Here is an 11,983-nt window from a genome sequence, read left to right as displayed (position 1 = left end):
ATTTTCTTTTAGGAAATGTTTATGTTCCATCTGGGGTGTCCAGTGTGGAAATGGAGCAGGGGGGTTGCTGATGCGGCTCCGGGAGGGCTGGGGGCTGCACCAGGAGCAGCTTTGCTGTGATGTGGGTTTGCTCTCGCCCACCCTCCCAGGGCACTGCTGCTCTTCACTCCCACTCGTGCCTTTTTCTGGGTTTGTTTTGCTCTCTGCAACTTAAGAACTTGTTTTTAACCTTCTCCTGGGGGCGAGGAGTGAGGGAATAGAGAGGAGGGCAGGAAGAGGTGACTGCGGAGAAGCGTTTTCTGATCTCGGCTGCTCCTGGCCCCGCTCTGCCGACCCTTTCTGCCTTGGCAGAGAGGACCCGGTGCTGTGCCCAGTCCTGGCCCGGTGGGATGGAGCCCCAGGAAAGTGGGGGAGCAGCCTCTTGTTTCTGCAACAGCTTCACCCGAATTATCCTGGATGTTTTCCCCCCATGGCACGTTGTTTCTGTATCACTCGTCTGTTTGAAGCCGTGTTTTCCAAGGGGCGATGCTCGGCGTTGTGCTCACCGCTCTGTGCCGGGGACGTTCTTCACTTAGTGCTGCCTGGAGCTCACTGGAAGGAAATAAAGACATGAAGGAAACTTGTTGTGACAGCAGCCAGGCAGAGCTGCTGGGGGGAGCGTGTTCCTGGGGCAGGTTGGTACGTGCAGCTCAGGGACTCAAAAGCGCTTGGCAGGAATGGGGATACCACTTCCCCCCCACCTCCTCTTTCGAGTGATATTTGGCTTTTTTCCAACCCATTTTCAAATTTTTGTTAAATGCGGAGGATTTTCTTCCCCCCGCCACCTTGTCACGTAGGCATTAAAGCATTTTTCATACCCAGCTCTCCCAGGATACTTGACTGCGAGCACAGACTGAATTAATTCCTTTACAGACATCACCATTACAAAGGGCTGCCCTCAGATATATTTGTGTTGGGCTGATGTGCGTGTCAACTTGATGCTACTGGGCGGTGACAGATGTGTGCGTGTGACAGATGTGGCTTCTGGTGCCAACGTCCTGCAAATGCCATCGCTGTCGCGGCTGCACCACTCCCCAAAAACGCACTCTCGGAACCCATGGGAGACTTGAGGTGATTGTAGGACTGGGTTTGGTTTGACATGATATTCCTACTCACTGCTGGTTTAGAGAAAATACTGTGATCTTTAAGCAGTTTCTAAGCGCTTAATTTATTTTTTTTCCTGTGTGACCAAATCAGGAATTGCTGCCTGGGTGTTTGATTGGTACTGTGGGTGCTTTGAGTCTTGGCCAAGCCATCCGTGTTCCCAGTGCCCCTGGTGTTGGGTGGCAGGGGCTGATAGACTTATCTGGGCCCCTAATTTTAGCCTGGCAGCTCTTGGAACACCCAGAGTCCCAACTGCAAATAGCGAGCGAGGACTCTCTGAAGACATTTGGCTCATGCCCTTGAAGTGATGGGCCCATGAGGGAGGGCTGCTGGGTTTTTGGCCTTCAGCTCCATCTCATGGAGGCCTGGACAAGAGCTCCAAGCTGAAATAAGATCTTTGAAGAAGTGCTGCAGGATGGGTTCAAATACTCACCAGGTCTCATGCACCAGGAAAATACCACGTTTATAGGTTAAACCAGATTCAGACAAGTCTTAAAGAGAATAACAGGAATGAACCTCATGCAACTCAGCAATGAAACCCATACCTTGGGCAATGTGTGGGTCTCCTCAAGAGCTTATCCCTCCAGACTTTGGTTTAACTGAGCCTTAAATGCTCCATATGCTTCTGCACTTTGGCTTGCCTGAGGTGTCCTTACTAGTACTGCCTGTACATCTTATTCCATTTGTTTGTTCTCTGGTATGTCCTGGTACTTGTAATTACAATTTCTCTTTGCAATTCACACACGGGCTTTTGGAGCGACCCCGCTGTGCTCCGTTGCTGGTGTGTGTGGATGCGGTTTGCTGGTTGCACGGGTTGTATTTGTGGCAGTCGTGTTGCCCAGGGCTTTCTGTAGTTTGTCTGGTGTCAAAATACAGGCGTGATGGGGATGGGGAAGAGGCTGGTTTGGAGAGTTGTGCCACAGTTTAATAACAGGGAAGTTTGCTGAAGCTTTGTCATCTACTGCATCTGGCAAGTCTGTTATTCGTCATAGTTAAAGTGACGTTAAATGGGTTACTAAGCTTCCACACACACTGGATTTATCATTGTGTGGTTGAAATAAGACTTGATATAGTCGTTGCGGTAAAATCAGCCATTAATACGCGTTGAGTGCACCATTCTGCAGAGAGCCGGTCCTGTTTAACATCAATGCAGTCTGCTGTGGAAATGGTAAGGCGTAGGCTGACCTCTCAGCCTGGCCTTTCGGGGTCAGACGCGGGAGGTAAGGACCTCGGAGCCTGCATTGCGTCAGGAGGCAGGAGATTGTCCTTGGCAGGACACGATTTTACCGAATTGGCTCCAGAAGCGCCGGCGCAGCGCGTGGTTTAGCTGGCTAATCCCGTTAGCTGTCTTAGGAGGAACTATTTTGATTGTTCCACAAACCTCTTTGCTTTAAGCTCCTAAACCCCCGTGACTGGGTGGCTGTGGAGAGGAGGTGTGGGCAGCAGGGATGCGGCCACGAGTGTGAAGACAAAGCTGAGGTCCAGCCCCAGCAGGGGTGAGGATCACCTGGATGGGCTCACCTGCTCACCCCTGGGACCAGCTCTGTCTCCTCATTTTTTCAAGTCCCTTTCCCACAGGGCAGGGCGAGAACTTGGAGAGAAAGGTTCATCTTGGGAACGATGCGCGATTGAGAAAGTTTGCAGCTGCCTTGCGCAAAGACCTGATCCTTAGATGAGTTTAATCCGTTTATCTGGGGTTCAGCTCTGCCACGGCAGCGATGCTTCTGAATTACAGTGACGTGCAGGAGCTCAGACCTGGCAATATTTTCATGCCTGACACAGCCACAGACATCCAGGTCGCTGGTTTATCCGTGCACCAGGCATGGACACAGGGAATTCCAGGTCAGCACACCCCAGACACTCATCAGCTCATGGTTTTCTTCAGGCCTGAATTCTCCTTTAATGCTTGCCTATGAAATTTCCATTGGTGTCAATGAGGTGTTGGATTGTTCAACCTTGCCAGAGACCAAACGGCTTGGTTATGGACTAAATGAAGTATTTCTCAAAGGCTATTTTCAATTTAATTGGACTCTGCTCTTTTTCCCGTGAGGAAAAGGTACTTTATACCTAATTCAAAGCTTGAAGAGAGTTTTTGTGCAGACTTGGATTTCGTGCAGACTGTAGGATTCCTCCTACACGACGTGCTGCTGGTTCCTTTTGGCAGAAATAATTGTCAACAAAATGCATTGCATTGTTATGTATTATGAAAACGTGAGAGTGAACTTCAACTGCGTTCTTATATTTTTGGATTCTGATCTCAACTCGTGCCACACTGGGAGGAGCTCAGCGTTTGGCACTGGTGTCAGGCAGCACTTTTTAGTTTTCCATCGTCTCCTGCTGTTTGTATCAATTGCTTTGCTTTTAGCTAGATAGCAGCACATCGCTGGCATGTCCCCGGTTTGTGTGCAAGGTGTGTAGCCTGCTCCTGCCTCTGCCCCGCTGGCCTTCCCTTTGCCATCAAGCAGATGAAGAGGGATTTTCTGCCCCGGCACAACTGGCAGGGATTATTTCACTTCGCCCCTGTCCCTAGCGTGGTCACGATCTTTCAGCTGCAGCTGTCTGGAGGGGTTATTTGACTAATACACACTAAGAACCTGTTGCGTTCAGGACTAAGTCCAGGAAGGATTCTCCAACAGGTGAGAGTCCTGTGATGAACCTGGCAGTGCCCTGGTGCAGCCAGTTTCCACACGCTCCAGGCTGAATGTGCCACCGTGTCTGTCTGTGCTTCAGGTTTTCCATCAGTGACACCGCTGTAATACTGGAAGCTAATATTATTCTGCACGATTGGGTATCTGTGGTGGGTTTGTGAAGAATCCCAGGGAAGGCAGGGGTTTAATTCCTTTTTAAAGCTTTTTCTAGCTGTGCAGGGGGCATAGCCTGTGAGGAGCATTGCTGGGGGACAGACAAGGTGTTTGGAAATGGTTCTGGGCACATATGGCCATGGCAGAGATGTAATCTGCGCCTTTGAACCCAGATAACCCCAGGAAGGTACAACCCCAGCTCAGGACACTGTCTGTCACCTGTGTGAGATCAATTCTCCCTCCTCTCCTCACCCATGTTGGCCCATTTTGGCAGGGAGCAGCTGCCGGAGGTACAGAAATGGACCCACCTCGCTCCAGAGCAGCCTCACCGAGGGGGTTTTATTTGCAGGGTGCAGCCACCACCCTCAACCGTCCCCTGAGCCACCTCCCAAAAGAAACCAGAGGCACAAGTCTCTAATTGAAAGACTTGAAATGAATGCAGCTAGACAGCACTGGTACCATATAAAATATTTATTGATTTTTGCAAAACGCATCTGTAATAAAAATAAGAAACCACGCCGTGCACCTTGCACGTTTGCATACCAACAAAAGGTATTTTTTCCCCCCACTGCTGCACGGCAGCAAATAAAACCGTTCGCTTCTTTTCAAGTCTTGCGGTTGCAGTCTCCTCCTTCAGCCAACCTTTCTCTCCTCTTGCTGGAACCACCACCAGGTAGGACGGGACAGCAGCATCTCTCGGGTCCCTCTCTGGGCGCAGGGCTCTTAGGACGCGTGCTGCCGGGTCACCAGGGCCCTCTGCGTCCCCGCCGCCTTCTTGCTCTTTTCCAAGATCAAATCCTCCTGTTTCTGAGCAAGCGTTTGCTCTCGCGTCGGGGCAGGTTTCTTCTCCTCGTCTAGCATCCCTTGGGAGGTGAAAGGACTGCACACTGTCTCCACCAGACCGATAACCACCCCAAAGAAAGCCAGCACGCTGCCCAGCATGTACAGCTTGACCATTTTCCTGTTGGGCTTCTGGCTGAGCATTTCTTTGGCAAAGGGGATCAGCTCATGCATGGTTTCCATTGTTTTGGCAGCAGATCCTCAAGATGTCAGTTCTGTAAGAGGACAGAGAGGTAAAGGGACATTAGTTAAATCCAGCTGCTTTTTCCTGTAGTGCTCAGAGCCCTCCCGGTGATCACAGAACCACAGAATGTCAGGGATTGGAAGGGACCTTGCAATATCGTCCAGTCCAATCCCCCCACTGGAGCAGAAACACCCAGATGAGGTTACACAGGAACGTGTCCAGCTCTCCAAGCCCTCCACGCACCCCCGGCCCCACTTTAAGTGGAGATTTTTGATTTTTTTTTGCTAGAGGAAAACGCACCCACCCCATCGCCCTGTGTCCAGGAGCTGTCAGAGGGAGCTGCCCGGCAGAGCAACAAGGGGGAAAACCAGCCGGGTCCCCCCCGCATCCCCCCCACCTTGCACCCCCTTACCCAGGCGGCTGCTGCGGGGCAGGGGAGGGGGCGGTGAGCGCTGCGGGCTGCGCTGGGCTGAGCTCGGCTGGGCTGAGCTCGGCTGGGCTGAGCTCTGCAGCTGCTGCCCGCAACCCGCGGCTACCGCCTTATATCGGCGTTGGGGCGGGCGGGGCCGGGGGGGCCGGGCCGGGATGTCCCGGACACGCCGCCAGCACGGGCGGCCCCCCCGCCCTGGCAGCTCCTGCCCTTAATCCAGCCAGGCTAAAAAAAAAAAAACACCTTTTTTTTTTTTTTTTTTTTAAATATACCAAACTTTTTCGTGTTCTCCCCCCGCGCCCCCCCCCCAAGAAAAAAAAAAATTATCCCGAAGTCTGATTTCACAATGAGAGATCTTATGTACAACTGGCAGCGCGGCTCCGTGGCGGCTTCTGTAAGAAATATTTAATACATTAGTAGGAGTTCTACTGAACTAGGGAGCGTGAGGCGGTGGGTCTGTGGCCATAGCTCGTAAAATATTATGGTGTTTGCATTTTTCCAAGTTCAATTCGGCAAAACAGATTTTTTTTTTGCTTTCCTGCCCTTTCTTGCCGTGAAGTGGGTAAAACAAAAATGCCTTAGCGAAGCGTAACAAAGGCATTACCCAGGATAAGGTGTGGAAATGTTTGTTAAAGATTTCTATAGGTTCATGGCAAAGGGAATCATTACAAAGCAGATCAGTGCAGCATGTGACAGCACCTTGATTTCTTGGAAATAAGAATAACTGGGCATTTCTCAGCTAATGAAAGTTACAGGAAACCTGTTAAGACTTGATGCTGAAACTCTGTAACACCCCGTTGTGTCACTCCTTGTGATTCACTTAAAAGTGTGTTTCCATTTGGGGGAAAAACAGAAGGCAGTGCTGTCACGCTGATTCCCTGGCTTGCTGCTGAACAGTATTGCATCAATAACATACAGCACGTTATGTCATCTGCTTCCATGCACATATAGTGCCCTGCCTGGAAGCACCATATATTATTAATACGGTTATTAATACATTTCTGCAGCTGCTGACCTTAAAGAAGTTGCTAAAAGCCACAAGGAGTTGTTGGAATTTACAATTTCTGATTTTCCAGAGCGGACGGTGGCATCTGGACAGATTTCTCATCTGATCTGTATGGCTGAGATGATGGGAGTTGCTCTGCCAGGGCGGTATGTAGCAATTACAATACAGCGTGAGCTGATGCTATAGCAGCGCCTTTAAGGAGCGGTTGGTGTATGTGGGAAGAGGCAAAGCTCAGAGGGAGCCGTTGAGAAAGATGCTGGAAAGGAGCCTGGGCTGGATCTCCTGGAGGGGCACCCGGGGGCGTTTGTAGCATTTAAACACCTTCCCTTCTGAAAAACTGCCCTGCGAGGTGCTACTGCCCAAATTCCGCCCCTAACATCTCCGCACTGGCTCGTAAGGCTTGGGCGAGATGACCTTAAGGTCCTTTCCAACCCAAACCATTCTCTGTAATTAAAACCAGCCTAAACTCCGGCTTGTGCTGGGGTCACAATTCCAAACTCTCGCTTGCGATCCTCCGGGCAAGGACCGTGCTGGCTCCGTCCCTTCTCCTCCTGCCCTCCCCGTGCTGCCGGTGTTAATACCCACATGCTACTCGGCTCTGCAGCCACAGGACTGTGGGGTTTTTTGTGGTCTGTGTTTTATTTTTTCTCTCTTGCGGAGCTGAGTCACCCGTCGCTCCTCACATCCCGCACGTCCGAGGGAGGTTGGAGCTTTTCCCCCCCCGCAGCCACCGCACCAGGCGGGAGGGCGTTCACTCCAAGGAAACTGCCAGTGAAAACTTGGGGGGGGGTTTGTTGTTTTTATTTTATTTTAATTTTTTTTCCCCAAGTTTTGAATGTGCTTAGGAAATTGTATTGCAAGACTGGCTGTAAAAGTTGCTAAAGACTTGTCCATCCCTCCTCAGTGTCTGGGGTTTTTTTTCTTTAAATAAAAGGTCCTTATCTTCTCTGCCAACTTGGCAGCAAAGGTTGCGGCTGATTCCTGCATTCGAGCTGTGTTTTTCTCTTCTGCAGTGTTTTCAAAAATGACCATTGCAGAAAAGATAGCTGGAGGAGACAGCAATTAGGGAAAGTTCAAGGTCACTATCCATCCATCCCGGGCTGGCTGCACGGCGAGGCCGCCGTGTAAAATGTGCTCCCTCCTTCACAATCCCAGAAACAAAGGTCAGGGTGAAGCGTTGGAATCATGACATTTTGCCTAAAAAAAAGGGGTTTTTTTTGAAGCAGCATTTTCTTTTGCCCTCCTGAACCTTATGTTTGAAAGCCTCTTTTTCCAACCTGAGGGCTAGAAATGGTACTCTTAAAATTCATTAAATATAGATGGAGATGTCTATGCAATCCCCAAAGTACTAAGAGCTGGAGCAGTAGGGAGAGCACAGAGCCCAGGATAATTTTGAGAGTTAACCAAGCAGCTGATAATCATCTGTGGCAAATGCCTCTTATAGCAGCACTCGGATTGTGTTGATTTAATTAAATAAAATTTAATTCAATTTTGTTTTAAATTTGAGTCTGTGCAAGCTAGTTGTGTGGACATTTAAATTGGATTAAGAGTGGATAAAAGGATTAATGATTAACACTAAATTAGACTAATTTTAGCTGTTGCTAACCATATTTAGGGGAGTCTGAACAAGGCGGTTGTCAGGTTTAATTGCAACTTTGATTAACCCAGGCTTTATAGCTAGGAGAGCTGCATGAGTTTAACGTCATCTGGAAGAAGAGCTCTGCAAAGTGCCATAAGCACCTGAGGCTTAACCTAAATATTGCCGGCGACTGCTCAGAGCAGCTCAGGGAGACGATGCTCCGCTCGCCCACTTTGGATGGCGCCGGAGCCGCCAGCTTGGGTAAAGCTGCTTGGAAACTGCTTTTTGGAGGGTGCAGATGAATCCACGCTGCAACCGCCGCTGCTCCGGGGCAGCTCAGCCTGCAGCAGCCCCAAATTCCCTCTCCTGCTGGTGCGGCTCGTTTGGCACGGGGACAACCTTGGCGATGCTCCTGGGAACGGGGACGCGGGCAGCCGGAGCTCTGCCCTTGCTGGGGATGTCCGTGCATGCGGAGAGGAGCGTGAGCGGCTCCAGGGCTTGGCGCCGGGGCTCGCAGGTGGCTCGGCTCCGGTTTCAGCCACATCTCTTGGCCGGTCACGGCTCCGGCAGGCGCTGGGCACGCCGCGGGTGCGTGCTGGCAGCTCGGCGGGGGAGAGATGCCGTGAAAGGAGCTGGCAGGGAAATTACTGCCCCTGCTTGCCAGAGCATCCCCAAACGAAGCACCACGGTTGGTCTGCTGAGGCATGAGTGTGCTGTAGGTGTTATCGCCCCAAAAAACCTGAGTAAAACAGCAATGTGAAAGAAAAGGAAAGCCTGAAGCCCAGCGAGCCATATTAAGCATCCGTCCCTGTTAAAAAATTAATAAAATTATAAAACTTTTGGGTCCATCACGCCAGGCGTTTCTGCTGTACCAAAGCACCGTGCGGCTGCAGAAAACCCTTCCCACAGGCTGTGCGGGGGCTTTGCCTAGCACCTAATATTGCCCCCGTTTTCCAAATATTTTATTTTCATTTCATATTATTTACCTCGGAGGACATTCACATGTGGTGCTTTTGAGCAAGAATTGAGGCTGGGTGCCCATCCTGACACCAAGTGGCACCTCGGTGGCTGCCGGAGGTCCCTTCCCACCGACCCCCTCTGGCTCTGGGTTTTACAGACTCACGAAGGGGGAACTTGAGCCAAAACGCTGAGGTGACCTCTGTCTGTTAGCGACGTTTCCCAAAACGTGGCGTAGCATCGTCTCGGCAGGAGCGCCGGGTTGCCTCATCTTCCACACGTCGGCGCGTGGCCAAGGGTCGGGTCCTGCCGGACTTTGGCCGTGACGAGCGTGGGCTCCTCGGTGGCCGTGGGGGCAGAAGCTGCACGGTGGACGAAGCAGCAGGAGCCAAGGAGCGGGTCTGCGACACGGGGCTGCGCTCACCCATTCCAGCCCACTGCGATGTCAGGGAGAAGGAGCAAAAATGGGGCGAAACGTTTGTATTTGGCCCCGGCAGGATCGAACCCCCCAGCATAGCGAGTCCATTGTTTCAGTTCCAGCAGGTGTGAGGAGGAACAAGCTGGTAATCAGGGCAGAAAATAGTGTGACCTCCATGTCAATCACGGCTTGCAGTGTCAAGGATCTATGGCTTAAGGGGGGCTCCTAAATACCCCATTAGTTTGGACTTTTGGCCATTGATGGAGACAGGATCGCTGCGCTCCTCCCATCACCACAGCCTAAATCCTCTGGACGGCAGCCGGACGCTTTCCCTAAGGAATATTTTCTCCTTTAGCAAATGGGGACATGACAAAAATAAAGATATAAGGATAATTTTATCAAACCTCCCGCTGGGGAGGGCTGTGCTGCGGGATCGGGGCGGCCACGGACCCCCCGGCTCCACCACGGCTGGGATCGTGGAAAGGAGCTGGACGTGGAAAAGGGGCCGCAAAGGGAGGCAGCAGCCTCCCTAAGCCGAGTCTAAGGGGCCACTGCCCTCCAGATCCAGCTCCCGGGGTGACTGGAATTCAAACCTAAACTAGCTCAGCTGGTTTGGGGTTCGAAGTTTTATTCGCTCTCAGGGCAGGTGTAGGGTTGTCAGAACACAAATTTGGAATTTCATTAGAAATTCCTGAAGTGTTTTTAGAAGAAAACAGGACAATTAGCAAAAACGGTGTTTTAACTCATCTGCGCGTGCTGGAAGGAGGAGGTGGTTTGCTGCTCAGGTTTTAATTAAAGTAGGAAATGAAAAGATGAAGTGGAGGACACAGCATTTTAGTACTGAGATCAGCAAAGTTGTCAAAGCGACAACATTGCTACCCCTGACAAAACCTTCCCGAGTTTCCCCCTTCCCGTGTAGCTTCAGTGCTTCCAGCTCCAGGTCTTGTTCCTCCTTCCAGGCTGTGCCATGAATGCTTGTGAGCAGCTGACAAAATGCACGTGGGCTGTACCTGAGCTGATGATGGAGGGTGTTGGGGGTTTCATCCCAGCTCTGGGAAGGCAGGGACTGGAGGGGACTGGGATTCCCACCTGCACCAAGATCCTGCTCAGTGTCACTAAGCAAATCACCCCATGCCTTGTTTTTCCATGTGTAATAGCAGCTGCCCATATAGCAAATGTGCTTTGAGGCGTTTATTAATCCTTCAATGAGAAATGGAACAGCAGCATTAAGTATTGTTTAATTTTGATATGTTTGAGCTATGCAATTATACTCAATTAGCATCCTTTTTCCTTAATGGAGGCTTTGTGTTTCAAGAGATTGTGTTCTTGCACGCAGTGCTCTGCTCCTGGTTTCCAGTTACCTTTGTGTTCCTCTGAACTCCAGAGAGATAAGTTAAAAACTAATCGAACACAATCATTCCAGACTGGTCAGGGCTGACTAACTAGTGTTGCACTTCAACAACTGGATCGAAAGCCTCTGAACTCGGACGGTGTCTTTGGAAAAGCCCTCAAAGGAGTAAAGTACTCGCGTGCCTTTAATCCGAACAGAAAGCAAAGAGCTCGGAGGAAGTAAAACAAAGCTACTCATGCAGCAGTCACATCCTTTTCAGCTTCGGTCACTGCCGGTGTTCCCGAGTTTGCTCTGGGTGCAGCACCGGTGGAGCTGCCTGAGGATGATGATGATGATGAAGCCGCGGTCCCTCCCTCTGCCACAGCTCGTCGTGCTCCGTCACCCATGTCTGAGCCTGGACAGAGCGCAGGGGACCTGTCGGCACGTGGTGGCGGGGATTTGTCTGCCTGTCTGGCTAAGGACCCTGATTAGAAAAGCAAAGGGCTTGGCTGGTATTAGCAGTTGCAGAATGTGAGTGCGTGACACTGAGTGACACACGTGTCCCCAGCTGACCGGGCTGTTCCGAACCCTCCCTCCTTTTTATGGGAAGATCAGCTTTGATACACCTGGCCGTGATGTGTTTATATTCTCAATGCTGGGAGCCCTTCCCACCTGAATCTTAAACCCAAACCTGCAGCGTTTTTCCCGGTTGCTGCCGGTGTGGAAGGAGCAGGGTCCTCTAAAGCCTGTCCCCTTCTGCCCACGCTGGCACTGAGATCCTGGGTACAGGATGGCGCCACTGATACCTAAAATCAGCAATTAGTGGAGCTTTCCTGCCTCTGAGCGCCTCTGGAATAGGGCAGAGGAGCCGCTTATCAGGTCATAAACACGTACCACAGAGCAGGAGCCCCAGGAATGTCACTGAGTGCGAGAACACAACAGTTCTGTGCTGGGGAGGGGGAGTTTTTTTCCTTCTTTCCGTGCTTTTTTTTGTTGTTTTGTAGTAGATAGTCTGTAAACGAGACTATTCCTTGCTTTTGTTCTTGTTCGAACTTGCAGAGCCTGGAATTCCAGGTGATAGTTTTACTTGCTTTGGCAAGTCCCAGGGGCAGGCTGGAGGAGGAAAGGATGGATCAAGGTATTTTGGATCATTCATTTGAACAGTTTGTGGCCAAGAGAACATTTTCCTTGTTTCTGCGGCAGAATTGCAAAGCCCCATGCCTTATAGTAACTCGGGGTGGAGCATCACCATCTCAGAGCGTATCGATGCCCAGTGTTGCAGGATCGATATGTGG

At 50.9% G+C, this 11,983-nt stretch overlaps 1 protein-coding gene across 1 annotated transcript; it reads right to left on the bottom strand.

Moving 5' to 3' along the window:
• Positions 1-4,407: 4,407 nt before the first annotated feature.
• On the bottom strand, positions 4,408-5,472 carry G0S2 (G0/G1 switch 2). Its single transcript, XM_065649591.1, has 2 exons — positions 5,381-5,472; positions 4,408-4,999 (listed from the first exon to the last, which is right to left on the bottom strand). Exon 2 carries the CDS (start codon positions 4,965-4,967, stop codon positions 4,668-4,670), a length of 300 nt encoding a protein of 99 aa, XP_065505663.1. The 5' UTR covers positions 4,968-4,999; positions 5,381-5,472; the 3' UTR covers positions 4,408-4,667.
• Between the last annotated feature and the right edge of the window lie 6,511 nt (positions 5,473-11,983).

This window comes from Caloenas nicobarica, chromosome 21 (assembly GCF_036013445.1).
Source record: "Caloenas nicobarica isolate bCalNic1 chromosome 21, bCalNic1.hap1, whole genome shotgun sequence".
Lineage (NCBI taxonomy): Eukaryota > Metazoa > Chordata > Aves > Columbiformes > Columbidae > Caloenas > Caloenas nicobarica.
This window is presented reverse-complemented; position numbering and strand designations above follow the sequence as displayed.